This window comes from Pleurodeles waltl, chromosome 8, assembly GCF_031143425.1.
Source record: "Pleurodeles waltl isolate 20211129_DDA chromosome 8, aPleWal1.hap1.20221129, whole genome shotgun sequence".
Lineage (NCBI taxonomy): Eukaryota > Metazoa > Chordata > Amphibia > Caudata > Salamandridae > Pleurodeles > Pleurodeles waltl.
Genome location: NC_090447.1, coordinates 1,199,490,175 through 1,199,507,711, shown reverse-complemented (window position 1 = coordinate 1,199,507,711; position 17,537 = coordinate 1,199,490,175). Strand labels below are relative to the sequence as shown.

The 17,537-nt window shown below is 46.4% G+C and overlaps 1 protein-coding gene across 2 annotated transcripts in view; it reads right to left on the bottom strand.

Annotated features, from left to right (window-relative positions):
- LHFPL6 (LHFPL tetraspan subfamily member 6) overlaps positions 1-12,191 on the bottom strand; it is a 299,380-nt gene extending 287,189 nt beyond the window's left edge. Inside the window, exons 1-2 of one of the 2 annotated variants that reach the window (XM_069205483.1) lie at positions 11,763-12,191; positions 6,127-6,741 (exon numbers count right to left, since the gene is read on the bottom strand). In XM_069205483.1, the coding sequence (XP_069061584.1) occupies positions 6,127-6,511 (385 nt within the window). In that variant the 5' untranslated portion in view covers positions 6,512-6,741; positions 11,763-12,191. Of the gene's footprint in view, positions 1-6,126; positions 6,742-11,611 lie in introns of both variants that reach the window. The other variant, XM_069205484.1, reaches the window with a different exon arrangement.
- Positions 12,192-17,537: the final 5,346 nt, after the last annotated feature.

Sequence of the window (17,537 nt, the reverse complement as noted above, 5' to 3'; positions counted from 1 at the left end):
TTAATCCCTTGCCCAATTTATTGCACTGCCTAATGAGATAAGGACATGGGCCGGCATGTGCCAAAAATAGTGATGGACACTGCATTATTGACACCCCACTTGACTAGAGCATTTTTCACTTCCATGCCAGTCTTTAGTATTGTGCACACGAAAAGGGTAAACATTTCCCAGACCAAAGGCAAATATGTGACTGCATCGCTTTGAATTCCAAAGCCATCAAGCAAGGTTCATGTGCCATAAAACCGGGAAAACTGATCGAATCGTTGAAAACCTTCCACTGAACCAGGCTTGCAGTCTTCGCACAACGAATCAGCTTTACCACACTGTGAATGTAGTTCAGCAAAGAGGATGCGCCTTTCCCTGGTCAGGACTTCACGGATCCTTAGCCCTTAAGAGCTACAGGATGGTGTGTTTACCGTCACCTTAAAACTGCTCCCTGCTAAAAACAGCTCTCCCTACCCCGCCCCTTGTTCTGCCACTGCTAGCCTGGCCTTCAACCTCTGCTTGCTTTCCCTTGACCTTTCCCCTTTCCCGTCTTTTACATTCCTAATTACTCTCCCCTCCCGGGAGACGCATGAACACTGTGGTCAGTCATCTGTCATAGTGAGTGACAGGGATAGAGGGGTTGTGCCTCAGTAGCGAGGGCAGCAACGACCTGCACTGCACACCCCACTGCTTGGGGCAGGCAAGCTACTTACACACGCTATGATATGAGGATATTCTGATCATATCACAAGGTAATACATGCTAGGCATATCTCACTGCTGTTTAATAGGCAGGAGAGTTCACCCAGTTCACAGCGAGGACCACTATATCCTCTGGTGCCATCTGTCGCTCTGTAAGGATTTCTTAAACTCTAGTTCTGTAGCATCAATCAAAGCATCAAAGCTAAGGTCATTGACCAGCCCCTATGTAGTGAGCAGGCTCTTTATTTAACCACCCAATCAAACTCTGTATGGGTCCATCAGGCATGTTCACATGTTTAAGGGGATCCATGGCATAGGTATGGTGTTTTTATAAACGTGGCACCTGACAGACTATCCCAAGTCATTGCTTTTTCTGTCACTATGCTTCTGTTCTCTCTTGCAGACTGGGGCAATAGGCCAGAGGCTTTACAAGCCTGTCACTTGACATAGTGATGGATTTAGATCCACAATAAATACTATCTTACACAGAACTACACCTACACGGGTTCACCATCCCACCAACAAGAGTGCAAAATCCTGCACAAAGACTGGCTCAATCCATTAATAACTGGTGGGAGAAAAACATGGAAACGATTGTTGCTAATATGTCGTAGCTCATCCGGTCCTCTGTATGCATTGCATTTTCCTCTTCTCAGATTCAAGTATTTGCTCTCAGCTTTGCTTCGTTGCTTTCCCTTTTTGGAAAGCCTTGTAGTGGTTGCTATCAAGTGGCCGTATTTGATCAGTCACCCTGCCTCAACTTTACGATGATACATAGTGAGATCTATGCTTGTTTGCTTTAGTCCCTAACTCTTGTCCATCAGGATGTCAAGTGACAGGCTTGGAAAGCCTCTGGCCTATTGCCTCTGTATTGGAACCTATATGCCATGAACTGTTTTCAAGAAATCATCCCGTGCTTCCCACTGCCCTGATCTTCTAATTTTAGCAAATCTCTTGGGTGATTTATTCTCTTCTGACACCTGGGTCACAGGATACTCCATTGGGTAAAACATATTCAACAACAATACCTGAAGATGTAACACACCCTCTGGCAAAGTTGTAGCGTATTTCCAAGACTCTACTTTGATCATTTCAACTTTTCTTTTCAAACATGTCAGAAGCTGGCTCATCTCATCTCAGATATTTAGAGTTCATTTCTTCCTCTCTAATATTTCAGGAGGGGGTCAGTTCTGAGTTCAGATAGAAGCTTAGTGTGATTCTAACTTCATAGGATAAACTCAATGAAAAATAGTATGTTCCAACAGCAAGTAGTATTTTGTACAATAAGAACTAATGCTGTACAGATATACCCATTTTACAGCAGGCAACCTATTTTTAAGAATAATTTTGTGTTTAATTCAGAATTGGTTATTTGCTCCAAACAAGAGCAGAAATTAAGTTACTAAAATGTACTTGGCTAGAATACAAGATAACAACCTGATTCTCAAGTTCCATTATGCAATACACAATCCCTGAGTTCTTTTAAAAAATAAAGAGTTTACAAATCCACCACAGCAGTCTTAACTTTCATGTTTGTTTTCAGGATCGTTGTGCGCTTGGTCATTGTTGTTTGCACAGCTGGTTATTTACAAATAAGATTTTCATGAAAAACGTCTGAAGGACAGGTCCGGGGCACTTATATTTGGTTACTAGAACAAGTCTCCTCCTGTTCTCTACACTCCACACTCTCGTACAAACATTTTACTATGGGGTTGTGGGAGAATGCACAGTCTTTAACAAGGACCTCAAGACTCATTCCATCTCTCTTTTACGGACTTGCCAAGTTTTCTTTCAGCAAAGAGATTGTTCTCCCATTATCTTTCCAAACCTTCATGCAATCCTACATAATATCAATGACAAATGAGCGTGATTATAAACTGACTGTTTTTAAGACATATGAGTGTCTCCGGACTATTTGTCTCATGCAGCAGACCAGGGTCGGATTGGCCACTTACCCCATCGGGAGTAGTGCGTGTGTCTCGTGGGGGGAGTGGAAGGGTTTTGGGAACTAGAAGCCATTTTTGAAGTCCTACAGAGGGACTCTTCTTCTCCTTGGGGAAGCAGGCACAGTGGGGTTGCATGGACAGAGTGATGGTGAGAGAAAAAAGAGGGGGAGGCAGATGAGAGGCTAAAGTGAAAGATAGCTAGAGAGAACGAGAGAAAGAAAGACAGGCAGGTGCGGGACTAGCTTGAACTTTTTTCCTAGTACTCTTTTTGGTTCACAGGCCTGTTCTGCAGAAGACATTCTTCCGTAACAAACTTTTTAGATGAACTCACCAGAGGAGCGTGGATTTCAAAAGCATGACCATGTCATCTCTCTGCCAAAAGGGACATTCCTCACATCTTCTCAAAACTGTGGTTACTGGATGCGAATTCCATGGCTAATGCTGAATTTAGCAAATGTTTCCATTGTTTTTCTTAACGTATTCAATAGCAGCCTAGACGCGACCCTTTTTGTTGCAATATTCCGTATTCACTTTGGCTGAGATCTCTTTTACAAAAATGATTAGAAGATGGCTGACACAGGGGTCGAAAAAGATACTTATGCTAGTTACACTGATAATCTCTGTCCATGGGCAGAATGCCATCCTGAAAGCCCAACTAGGTATTGATCTGTTTTTACATTAAAAAAATACAAATGCTTGTAATAATGGTGTAGACGAGTAGAGGTATGAAAGGATACAAAGGACGAGTAAAAAGCTTATCTTGGGAAGGTGAACAAGTTCAACCCCAAGTCTACTGTGCTGAAGCAGTGTTTAAAACTAGAAACATATTTTCAGACACAAGACCCATCTAGTGTTTCCAGCAGATTGGGCCTGTGAAGAACTTCTTTCACAAAGCAAAACAGAACCAATACAACCTGTAACGAGATTCTGTGCTAGTATCACAGTGAAATCTTTCCACCCCAGTTCTCCAAAATAATATTTATTATCCTCTCAGTTTCAACATGGAATTCTCAAACATCTGTGGTAAGGTTAATGATTCCCAGATCTTAAGACAACGATCGTGTTACCCATATCTAGGCAGCATATCCACCATACTTTTCGTACATTTTACAAAAAATATTAATTGTCACCTACCTGTTGTACATTTGTTCCTGTACTAATGTACACACCTTAGCCAATGTAATCTGTGGATGTTTGGGGAACATGATCCTGGTGGCATAATACAATGACTACCATGAGACCCTTTTAAATTGATCCTAGCAGCTTGCAGGAATATCCTACTCGAATGATCTCACCAAATATAAACCTATACTGGTAGGTTGTTCACAGCATTAAGCCATCAGCAGCATTTCAGCCCGACCATTCGCAAGCACATTGGCTCGCTATTGCAACCCACGTGGGACTTTGAACTCTGATGGTCATTTGCACAACTATGCAACAAATGGAATTGGCTTACTTGAGTTCCAGGTTAAACTCTATATACGTGGTCAAAATTGAGATAGCAAACTAATAAGTGGCTAGTCCATTTAATTGAAAATGGAAAACAATATGGGTTATACTATGAGATGTCACTGGAGTTAAATTGGGGAATGATCTTCCCCTTGAGCTTAGAAAAGAGAGCTCTTCCATTAGATTTCAGAAGAGATTGACCTCTTTTCTCTTTTTTGTCATCTAGGAGTAATTCCCTTCATCAAACGTACTGATCCCCTTCATACCCCTGGGTTTAAAGCACCTTGCAAATATACTTGTCTTACATCTTACTTTACAAGTGCACATGTCACGTCATACAGTTCTTGCTTTACTAATGCAAATTTTTCCTGGAAAAAATCTCCATTTGTTCTGCAAGCGTGTCACTCTCCACAGACACTATTAGTCTGCAAAACTGTCCTCGGTAAACTCGTGCACCGCAATACAGTGTAACTTATAGTGTGTCCATAAAGCATTAATTATGGCATGCCCAAAACTGTGCAGGAAATAAATCAATTATTCAGTTGTTTACCATGCTAAAGTATAACTGCATCTGAAATAGTAGTATTGTTAACATTTTGCCAGAACACTTCACTAGAAGGTAACTACAAAGGCAAGTCTGTTCAATGAGGGTGTGTGCAACATGAACGAGCAGCAAAATAATCAAAATGTAAAACTGATATCAGAGATGTGTTTCAATAACAAAAGTGTGGCAACATGTGACTTCAACAATCATCTCCATTCAGACATAAAAACCCATGGATAATAAAACAGTATTTTAACACGTTAGAATAAAACTTCTAACTGATACAAACTGATACAATAGGAACTCTCTGGTTCCACTTAACTGATACAATGAAACTCTATGGTTAGACCAAGAACAGTCAGAAATATTGGAAACATATGCCAAGCAGCAAGGCAGAAAGCACACAAAAACCTACATCGACTATCCCCCAAAGCATCCACATAAACAAGATTTTCTTTTCTTTCACAGTTTTTATTTCTTTTACATAATGGCAACCCAATTGCAGGTAAATCAAATCAGTAAAGATTGCCCGTACCATCCACAATTGAGCCTCTGGCTGGAGTTGTTCTCTATTTAAAAACTGCACTTTTGCTACAGTCTCTTGAAGATAAAGATGTGGAAAACAATTGAGCTGGTCTGAAAACGTGCTGGAAACAGCTTCTTCCACCACAATGTCTGATTCCAAAAATGCTCAAGTTACATTAATTCAACATCACAACTGTTTTGCTCCAAATCTTAATGATAGTTATAGAGAACAAAATCCACTAAGCCAAGAAATCCACCACACAGACACGGTCCCTGAATTGATATAAGGGGGAGAGAACAACCGGGTGTAGTATCCATCACCTTGACATACCAGAAAATTGCCTAATTCTGAGGTTAACTAGCTCTTTTGTAAAACAATAATAGACATTTTAATTCAGACAAAATACAATGGCTCTCATTTAGAGAAACTCAGGTTATTTGCATTAATGCCACGATTCTGGAAATTGTGTTACTGCTACCTGTAATACTATTACTGCAAACATAGCTTTAAATGGGGGGTAATGTGCAGGTAGTGTTTTTTCTCATGTTTTTCTACATATGTGGATGCAAAGCTACCACCAGCTTCTTGTTGATTGTAAGAAGCATGGAACAGCTATACACGGATTTCTTCATCTGGCAATACCATTTTAATTCAAAGAAGGATTGTGTTCAATGAGTAGAAATCTATGAACAGCACACTTACAACTAATATTTCCACTTTTGACAATTTCTAAATTAAGGCAATGTGCTTTGTAATGCCTTTTCAAACTGGTTTCGATTCACTCAAAAGCTCACACCAGCTCTTTCACATGCCTTCACATTTCCCACCTAGTGTGACATCATAACTGCTTATTCATAAGGATGCAGAGCAGACCATGAGATCTGAGAATTGCTTGGTCATAAGAACTTCTAAAGGCTGGAAATAAATGTTCTGTGTAATAGAGAAATGATGTCTTGACTCCAATATGTAACTTACCTCCCAGAAATTGTATTCCGCCGGCCGCCCTGCCCACAGCCCTGGAGATGAGCTCAGAGATGCAGCAGCCCATGAGGGCAGTGAGCGCCACCAGCAGGAGGAGGCCACAGCCCAGCCCTGTTACCACAGTGCAGATCCGCCACTCAGCGCTTGGGATAGCTCCAAAGGATGCGTACCGGCCACACTGTTCCACCATTATTGTAGCCTGGCGGCTCTCATCCCGCACTGGATATGAACATCTTCGGAAGGTGCCAAAGGACACAGGCTTCTCAAGCTGAGAGCCCAACAGCCAATAGGGCATGAAGAACCCCACACAGGAGGCAGCAGCGCAGAGGAAGGAAAGAAGAGCCCAGATCACCCCAGTGCACGTAAGGCTGGAAGCCATCTTCTGACTCTGCACCAAACAACAAAAAGCTTTCAATTTCCAAGTAAGTCTCTGAGCAAGGAGAGCAAATCCAAACAGGAGAGATGATCACTGAAGAAAGCCAATGTACCCAGCAGAGATAATCCACAGAGAAACCACAAATCCTGTTTAGTCCTCCAGACACCGCTACCTGGTGGGGTCTTCTTGGATTTTAACACCCATAGCTTTTCTTCTAGCAACGAGGACTGCCCCTGAGGAGCCAGAGAAGAAAAAAAATGCTTAAGCTCCTTAAAGAATACATAGAAGCAACTACAAAAAAAATATTTTGCTGTCATAAGATAACTGAAAATACTGAATTCACTCTTGGACTGCAAAGCACAAACAACAATTTTGATTAAATAAATTATGAATTGAAATGATTCAAGCAAATCAAAGTGTACAAATTGCGTTAATGTTAACCCTACTTAATAATTCCATTAACTGATTTATTATCCTTAATTTCCCTGACTTTATGTGGACGTGCCATAGTGACTAGCTAGAGGTTATACTGAATGTTTGAATCATGCTAGCAATCCCGGTAAGTTGTTTCAAAACACAGGGACCAAGTGAGTAAAGCTATATAAAAAAGAGGACCTAGTGAGGGAAATAAAACAAATAAAACAAGAAAAAAATGTAACGGTCAACATTTGACAAAAACGCATTTTCACATAAAAGGTTCAAACAATATTTGTCTTACATATAACTTATAGTTATGAGTGGTGTACAACTCTCTATTTTCAATAACAAAATAGCCGGGCACAGGCCTACAACGAGCTAGCCTGAAGTGTTCCTTCAGAGGATTTTACATTTAAATATGTGTTTAATTCATTAAAGAGGTTGGCACCTGCATCACGGCGGGAACAGAAAGTCAATAGTGGAAGTGGCCCGCTGGTGGATTAAAAACAGCACACCGGTAACAATTCCCTTTCCTCTCCCCTCCTCTCCCCAAGTGCTCTCTCCACCATGATTAGTGAGGTTGCATTCTTACTCCCACACTGTCAGCGATTCAGAGTTGGCGAGAGTGGCTTTTCCTATGGGAGCAGGCGCCACAAGCATCACTGACTCAGAATCTATGAGGTATTTTTATATTCATCTGGCAGACGGGGTTGGGCAACGGCAACCAATGTTTCCTTCCTTCACAGCAACTTGCAAGGTCAAGGGATACCTCTTCAGCACCAGAAGTGTTACCGACCCCAATACACTACAGTTCAAAAGCTAATGTCCTTTATCATCCAGGTGACGATCATTTTGGGAAACCTGACCTACTAGGGCCACTACTACCCCATAACACCCTGCAATCAATCACCCATGCTGTCCACTACAGCACCAGATGCCGTTCTATGAGCATTCCCTTATCATGTGACTGCACGCATCTTAGGTGACCCATACCTTTAAGTAACCAATACAGTAAAGTCACTTGTGCGTAAACTTTAAGAAACAGGAAGTGAACTTGTCAAAATTATGAGGAAGCTTGTGAAGAACTAGGATGCAGTTGGAGGGGGGCTGTCTGAAAGGTCAGGGCTGAAATTTAAGAGACAACCCAATCTGGGCTCATCGGATGTCCCTTACACTGACCTCCATCTGCCCATATGCCTCACAGAGAAGTGAGCTTCAGCCCATTCCTCTGACCACTGTGACATGCTACTCAGACTCTGGCTTTGTCCTGGCTCTTGGACTACATTACTCCCACCTGCCTTATGTCTGTAGACTTCTCCTTAGGCATTTCGCTTGTTCTGGTAGGCTTTGTGCTTTAGTCCACCTCTTTTTTGTTCCTTCCCAGTGTAAGTATTTTATATGTACACAACTGTGTTTTAGTAGTAAGGGGACGTGATTTAGGCTGCCCATGTCATTGAGTGAAGCGCGAGCTGGTGCCCGAGTGGTGACAAAAAGAGAGAGAGAGAGAGAGGGAGACTGAACTGAATGGCAATACACGGTGGTTCCTTGGGCCCGTGTCTCGTGTGGTTAGGATAGAAAAGCAAAAGCAAGAGGTCAGAGGATAGGACGTATCTACATCAAATCTGATAATGAATTGTGGAGACAAAAGAAGAAACGTTTCCGTTGCCACAGGTTAGAAATAAAGAGCAGGCTGGAAATAAATACCAATAGATTTACATGAAACATAGTCACTCAAAAAAGTTTAAAACACATGGTAACAAATTAGCTAATGAAACCTTATGTGTTTGGTTATTTGGGAATTGATCACTATTTCAAAGAGGGGTGACTAAATGTGTCAATTATAATAATGCACTGGGGTTTTCAAGTGTTTTATAGCCAAGCACGAAAAATCGATATAAAATAACAAACACGTTAGCCTACTTATGAATTAAGAATGGATTCACAGCGTTCGTGAATTTAGAGCAGTTACTTGAATTCTTTATGTGTCATTTACCATCCGAAATATCCATGAGGTGGATGAGAAGGCATTATTCCTGTGGGTCGAAGCCAAAGCCCACTTTAGGTACATGTTAAATAACTGCTACCAATACGTATTCTAGTCAACTGCACTGTCAAGCCAGACCAAAAATACAGAGGCCTTAACAAACACAGCAAACACTTCTATACAGGCAGGAGTCAAACAAACAGCACAAGAACCGAAGAGTCCAACACCTTACACAGCAGTGGCAGTTTCAGAGCTCACTCTGCAGTATGTATCGATTAAAGTTAAACTTGGTCACGATGACCCTGAAGTCTAGCACCTCTGGCATTGAGAAGTTTACTACTTCAGATCGTCAGAATGTAGACTGTCACGTGGCCAGTAAGAGTGAGTAAAACAAGTATGAGTTGTGTACGTCTTCCCGAGGACTTTAGCCCTTTATGTGCAGGCTGCTGTGTCTCAGGCATCAGCCATTTCCCGCCTCTTCTGGTTACCATGAACCTGTCATCGGCTGGAGCCAGCCTGCAACCATCGCTGCTGCGCCAGGTCCAGCCTTCACCCAGCCCCCCCAGACTGGAGCTCCCCATAACACGAGTCAAGGCATGGCTGAAGTGCCACAGTGTGGTGTGCACCGACCCGCCAAGGAGCTCGCAGGCACGCCATGAGAAACCCACAATTCCACTGGCCCCCAGGGCAAGCCCGAATTCAATTCAATGTTTCATTTTATTTTACTTAACCAGCCCTTGTACAGGGTAAATCTGCTATGAGTAACAATTAGTGGTCATGTCAGATGAACCATTCAGAAAGTACTTTAGAATATGGCACAGAATGCATGGAGTTTGGAAAGACACTATTTTCCCCCGAGTTTAATAAACCAAAGATGAGGTAGACCGCTGTGAGCACGGGGCCCAAGGCTACGGAGCCTCGCCAGATGTGCAGAGGCATCTTGAATGTAATATGTGGGCCACTGGACTGAGAATGGTGATCTAAAACAGTAACCGGTAACCTAGGATTCCAGAAACGGGCGATCAATTGTAGCCGTGCCCACGCCACCTCATTTTTTCCGATCCAGAACAGACGCACAGTGTCTGGCAAGCTTATCTATGATGATGGCCACTGATCACTGCTGCCACCAGTGGAAGCAAGCCGTGGCCACCCTTTGTGCCCATCTTTGATATAAGCTCCACTCCGCACCCCACTTCTTCCTGCTCTGAAATTTGATGAAACCCCGTTACCCTTACTACCGATCGCCGACGGCAGGCCTGCAATTACAATTAAGTGAATTCCCACCTGACATACTATTAGCCAACAAGAGAGGGGGGGTCCAGTGTAGGTGGGGAAGGGTTGAGTCCGCGCCAGAATGTCAGGGTAAGCACTATGTAAACGTACTGCTGTGAGATTAATCATGTATAAATCTGTCTTATATGGATACCCTAAATATCTGACATGGACCGAGACCTCTTTCATCAAAGTTAGGTAGCGCATACAAAAACATAGTTTATTCGATTATATGCACGAAGCGCAGAAGTGGACGAGAGGAGGTAAATACAAGTGACAAGTGGTTTATCCCCTACAAAATGACTCTTGATCTTAAATTTGAGAAATGAATCGGGAAAAAAAATGTTGTAATTTATCAGGAATTAGAAAGTGGAAAACAGCCAAAAAGAGCACTGAGAGCCACAATGCGAAAAGGATGCGCCGGGCAACGGAGATATACATAACCGGGAAGAAGGCGTGATTGGGGGGAGGAGGCAGGGGGGCAGGAGTGAAGCATCAGCGAAATGGGTGCCAGCTTCGGACTGACTTCAACTGCTAAACATATGAACTCCATGCGCTGCTGGCTTATGCCAACTTTAAATTCTTTTGAGGGTGCATTTGAGCGATGTGATGTGGTCCTCCTTGAAATTCATAGCAGCCCTCTTTAGAGACCGCCCCCACCCCCTTGGGAGATATCCAGAGTGACGTATGCATTTTGTACTGGTGGCTTTGTTAGAAACTTTGTCATTTTCTGCCAACATTAAGTGCTCTGACGCCGAGGAACTAACTTGAAATAAATAAATAAGGAAGTGACCCACAGTGACCTCTCAGAAGGACGGCGTCACTGGATAAGCAGAAAGATCTCCAGCTCGTTCGTCGCTCTCAACATTAAATACCTCCTACCTGGTCCAACCCAACAGCATCCCCTGTCCGCAGATTCTGTCACACGCTCGCCCACACCCGCTTCTCTGGGTCCATTCTTTACCATCGCTCGAGCAAGTCCTTCTCCAACCCCTCACACACACACGCAGACTACTCACACACACGCATTTAGATGGCCTGATGGCCCCTCTTGCCACCCCTCTCCCCCCAAATGCCATTTCTTACTTTAGCATCTATCTATGGACACCTACTGCCCACTTTAACCCGCCCCTCTCCGCGGACAATGTCCACTCCCACCTTTTCTCCTGCATGAACCATTCATCCATTAATGCTTGCCACTGGAGTTGCTGCCGTTCCCCGGGCGCACCCCTCTCGCCCTGCTACACCACCTCGCTCCCCAAAACCCCGCACGACTTCCCTGCCAAGTGCATTTCCCTTCCTCGTCCCTAGCTGCACCCTCTATTTCTTCTCCTCCTTCCCCTTTCCCTATTTCGCTGCCCTCTCCGGAACAGCCGACGACCCTCTCCCCAGCCCCAGTGTCGCGCACTCCTGCACGAGGCTGCACTCACCCTCCGGTAAGAAGCGGCGCTCCGGCCGGTCACGTCCCCACTCCCCACACGCAGCCCAGCTCCAGCAGCATCAAGTAGTTTACGGAGCAGCGGGTCCCTCTGGCCGCTGCGCACAGAATGCAGCCTCCGAGCCCCACATTCAGTCACTTACATGGCCGGTTGCGAGTCCTTGCACCGTCGGACGCGTCCGGAGGGTCCCGACTGGAAACTTGAGGCGCTCAGGCGGACAGCACTGCGCGCCGCGCTGTGGAGCGGAGTCAGGTCCGGTCCCGGGCGACAGCTTCTTCCGAAGACCTCGAGTGACAACGCGAGGATCCGAGCGAGAGCGCTGCCTGCGATGCTCTGCCTCTTCTCCAAGCAAGCAGCCAGCCGGGCTCCCGCCCCCTCCCCAGCCACGACCTCGCAGAGGAAACAGTATTATTGCATTCCTGAAGACAGAGGAGGAATGACTGTGCCTGTGAGTGCGCGTGTGTCTCAAACTCACAGGGGGACCATCAATCACCGCAAACCACACCCAGCTCCAGCCCGCTCCGCCGAGCACGAGAAGCGGCGCAGCGAGCGGCGGAGGCAACTTATCACTGGGGGGCTGGGATGGAGAACCACCACTTAAAATGACCCCCACCCCGCCCCCCTGCCGCCTCTCGATGCTATCAAGGAAACACGAGGGAGAAAGCCTGTTTTCGTTGGGTAGAAAGTACTGTATAGTTTTAGAAGGTGCTTGTGTTTAATGTTCACATTTATGAGGCATCCTTTGTCATAAGCAGGGATGAACTCGTTAATTGTATTCATTGCAACATTTATATAGAGCTTTCTACTCCTATGTGGGTCGCGGATGCGCTTGCCTGCATGAGTGCACCCTATACCGTGTAGGGCTCTCGCTTATTCCCAGTGACTGCCAAACACATGACCATCACAGACACCCTTGTAAAACAATATAGAGCTTGGAGATTTATCATGAAAATACACTGATGACTTACGCGTGTGGTGGGCATTAAGATCTGTACCTCGTTGACCATTACAGACAATGACCGTTGTAAAACTAGAGCGGGTAGTGTATCATAAAAATATAGTGATGGCGATAGTCTCTCGAGGACCTCGGGATATGCACCACACTGGCCATCACAGGCACTGACCTTGTAGAATTACAGTTTGTAGCTTTATAATGAACATACACTGAGGGGCAGGAGATGCTGTATAGTTCTGCCGGAGAAGTAGTGCTGTTGTAGAAGAAGTATTACAGGAGATGACAGAGTTCTGTGGAAGCATTAGTGTAGCGAAGTAGATGCATGGGCTGAACTGAAAAATTAGTTCTGCAGAAGCAGTAGTGCAACTGTAGTAGTGCAACAGTCGTTCAGCAGATCAGTAGTGCCAATGAAGAAGTAGTGCAGCAGACACAGTATTGCAGCTGAAGCAGTAGTGTTATTGGAGTAGTGCAAGGAACGCAGTAGCTCAGCTGAAACATTTATGCTGTTGAGGAAGCAGTGCAAGAGATGCAGTATCTCAGCAAAGTAGTAGTGCTGCCAAAGACACATCTGCAAGTTCATCTGCAGCATTACTTCCCGTCCCTACCTCGCCTTCCTTTTAACCAATGAGGCCTCCCCCCTAGACCCTCCCTTCCCCTTTTAAACCCCCCCCCCACCCTTATCCCCTCCTGTTCTTTTGTCTAGCCCACGCTAGACGTTTTCTTTTCCCTTTTACCTGCACGGCGGGGCCTGGAGGTCTACGATGGAGGCACTCCTCGGGACGCGGAGCTCCGCGAGGAGTGCTACAGCTGGTCGCGTCTTTGACGAGCGGCATGGCTGCTCGGGAGGCGTGTACTGGGGGCCGGCTGACAGGGTCAGCCGGCCCTCTGTGGCTGGGGCGTCGGTTTCCGGGTTTCCGCGCCGCAGAGCCGCGGGGAACTGAGGGAATACGATTTGTGAGCTCTACAGGTGGAACGGGCGTTCTGCCCGTGGTTTTTATGGTTTTGGACAAAGAATTTGACCTTTTTAGGGATTGGTGGATCCCTGTTGGGAGAGGGCCAGGTTCCTATATAGGGGGTGTGAATTTAGGTGAGAGACAGTGTTATTTGGATGTTAAACATGCCTAAAGTTCAGGCGAAAAGACGTAGGATTGTTTCTTCTTCCTCGGAGGAGGTGCGGCTGGCATTTCTACTCCTGAGAGCTCACAGTTACCGGGCAGGGGTACTCCCCTCATGACCAGAGAGGAAGTGCAGGATATGATTGAGGTGGCTGTTACCAGGGCTCTTCAAGCAGGCATGGCCAGGACTGGTCAGTCTAAGCTTGCTCATATATCGGTAGCGGCAAGGAAGTCCTCATCAGACAGTGAGGATGAGGCCCCATCTACGTCATCTGGGGGGAAATATGTTTCCAGAGAAGAAATGTGGGAGGTGATGGCACATGTTCGGGTCAATTTGGGTTTCCCAGTGTTTCAGCCTGCAAACTCGGATTCTCACTTATTTCCTCAATATCAGACACCTTCTAAGTTTGCCATGCCTTTTCAGGGACCTGTGAAGGATATGGTGTTTCGTGAATGGAAGGATGTGGATAAGGCTCAAGTTCCACGATTCCTTCAGAAACTTTACTTGCTTGAGGGTGAGGAGGTATTGCCTCCTTCGGTACGCCTGGATTCAATTTTAGCTACTCTGATTGGTAAAACGGCAGTTAATCCGGAGGATTGTGTGCCTACGGATGCCACGGACCGTAAAGTGGATTCAGGTCTTAAAAGGGCATTTGCTGCTGAGAATCTGGCGCTGAGGGCAGGGATTTATTCTGCTTATGCGTCCCAGTCGTTGGTACAAGACTTTGATAAGCTGGCGGTGGCTGTTCAAGAAGGGGCGGAATGTTCGGAGCTCCTGGCTGGTATGGAGCAGCAGGCCAGATTGTTGGCTGATGTGTCTTCGGATGTGGTCCGTACTTCGGCTCTGGCCTCTGGGGCTTTGATTGGGGCTCGTAGGTCCCTCTGGTTACGTTCCTGGAAGGCTGACCCAGGGGAAAAGGCGGCCTTGTTGAGACTGCCGTTTGAAGGTCGTAGCTTGTTTGGAGAGCAATTGCCATCCATGCTTTCCAAAGCATTTAAGGAACGGAAGCATGCCTTACCTTATAAAGGGGGTTCTACTTCGGGTAAAGGGTGGAAGAAACATTCCCGATCTTCTCCTAATAGGGATGCTAAATCCTTTTCATTTAGGAAACGGCATTTTCAGCCGCGTTTTTCGCCTAAAAAGTCTGCTCCTGCTGCCCGCGGTGGTTTCAAGAAGGGGTCCTGACAATCACTGTGGGCCTGGCATAGTCTCACTGGATCTGCAGGATGCTTACCTGCACGTGCCTGTGGCAAGATCTTCTCAGAAGTTCCTGAGGTTTGCTGTGGGGCAGGAGCACTATCAGTTTTGCGTTCTACCTTTCGGTCTAAAATCTTCTCCTCGAATTTTTACGAAGGTGCTGGCCCCCCTGGTGGCTTTGCTACATTCAGAGGGGGTGTTTCTACATCCTTATCTGGACGACATCTTGACTCATGCCCAATCACGAGGCCTGTTGCAGAGGCAGGTGGCCCAAGTTCTGGGGGTCCTGCAAAACCACAGGTTTTTAATCAACTGGGAGAAGTCAGATTTAGTTCCGTCCCAGGATCTGTTTTTTCTGGGGGCTCGGTTTCAGACTCTTCTAGGCTTGGTGACGGTGTCAGAAAAAAGGTTGGGTGTACTCCAGGCTTTGGTAAAGAAGGTATTGTTACTGTCTGCACCCCGAGCTCTTCTATGGTTGCGTCTGCAGGGTCATTTAGCGTCTGTGATATTTCTGGTTCCTTGGGCGCGTTTCCATCTCCTGTGCTTGATGACATGGTTCTTGAGAAGGTGGGCGCCGGGGTCCGGTTCTCTGAGGGACAGGGTTCCGGGGTCCGGATTGATTCGCAGGGAGTTGCAATGGTGGTTAAATGCAGACCATCTGCGGGTAGGGGTTTCTTTGTCACCTCTGAGACCTGTGGTGGTGACTACGGATGCCAGCCTCTCCGGTTGGGGTGCGTGGATGGGGTCGGCTCAGATTCAGTGGTTTTGGGCACCTCAGGAGGCTAGTCGGTCGTCGAATTGGCGTGAATTGAGAGCTGTATTACTGGCTCTGGTCCATTTCCAGGGTTCCCTGAGGGGAGCGGCGGTTCTGGTTCGGACGGACAACTTAGTGGCCAAGGCTTATGTCAACCGGCAAGGGGGGACCAGGTCAAGGGCTCTGTTCAGTCTGGCCAGGGAGATTTTTGTATGGGCTCAGGAGTGGGTTCCTTCTCTCAGGGCTACGTACATTCGGGGGGTGGTCAATGTTCGGGCGGATCTACTGAGCAGGGTGATTCCTTCCTCTCAACTTTTCTCCCTCCGGAAGTCTCTGTTTCAGCATCTGGTTCGGCTTTGGGGTCTTCCAGTGCTGGATGTGTTTGCGTCCGCAGAGAATGCGAAGGTGGATCGCTTCTGCTCCCGGTTTCGGTGTCCCCAGGCCTGGGAGGTAGACGGGATGTCATGTCCTTGGCCGAGGGGCCTTTTGTATGCGTTCCCACCGTTTCAACTGCTCAGGTCTTTTCTGTTACGGGTGAGGGATCTGGGGTCCAGGGTTATCCTAATTGCGCCACTTTGGCCGAGGGCGAATTGGTTCCCGTTGTTGAGGCTGATGGCAGACGGGAGGATGTGGCCTCTGCCTCTTTGTCCGTCTCCCCTGGAGTTTCCCTGCCTCCCATTGGGGTCATTGAGGAGGTTACACTTGACGGCCTGGAAGTTGAACGACGGGGCTTGACGGGGCTGGGGGTGCCTGTGGCTTTGAGTTCTACCTTACTGGCTTCCAGGCGACGTTCCACTTTACTTTCTTATGGTAGACAGTGGAAGGTTTTTTCTTCTTGGTGCTTGAGTCATGAGTTGGATCCTACCTGCACTTCTATCTTTGAGGTGATGCAGTTCCTGCAGGACGGTGCTCATTTGGGGTTGTCGATGGCATCTCTACGGGTGCAGTGGGCGGCTATTCAGGCATTCAGAGGGCCATGGCGTAATCTTCAGGATGAAGGGCACTTGATGCCTAGATTTTTTCAAGGTCTTATTAATTTGTTTCCTCGCCCTGTACGTTCTTTTCCTTCATGGGATCTTTCTTTGGTTTTGGATGTGTTGACGGATGTCCCTTTTGAACCATTGGGGGACTGTGATTTGCGCCATCTATCCTTGAAGACGTTCCTTATGGTAGCCATTACTTCGGCTCGTCGGTTAGGGGAATTGGGGGCATTGGCTTGTTCCTTTCCTTTTTGTAAGATTTTTCAAGATAGGGTGGTTCTGGTTCCGGTTCCTTCCTTTATTCCGAAGGTCAATTCTTCGTTCCATTCGCGTCAGGAGGTCATCCTGCCTTTAGTTTGTCCAAATCCCTCCTCAAGGGAGGAGGTCAGTTTGCATTCGTTGGATGTACGCAGGGTTTTGTTGGAGTATCTGCGGGTGGTGGCTCCTTTTCGTAAGGGGGATTTGCTTTTTGTTAATTTTGGTCCGGCACGCAAAGGTGAGAAACCTTTCACGGCTTCCTTGAGTCGGTGGGTGAGATCGTTAATTCTGTTGGCCTATTCATTGAAAGGGGTGGTTCCTCCTCAAGGGATTCAGGGTCGATCTACCAGGGGTATGGCGGCTACGGTGGCGGAGCTTCAGGGGACTTCCGTGGTGGAAATTTGCAGGGCCGCCACTTGGGCTTCTCCTTCGACGTTTGTGCGTCATTACAGGCTGTCGGACTTGGGTAGTTTGGAGTCGGTATTAGGTCACCAAGTCTTATCCTCTATGAGATAATGGGGGTAGGATTTTTGGTGATCTTGGTGCAGGATATTAAATAAAGGTCTTGCAACTCGGTGTCCGTCTCCTGTGTGTTTTCTTGCTATGTCTCATTGGTTAAAAGGAAGGCGAGGGAGGGACGGGAGGTAATGCTTCCAT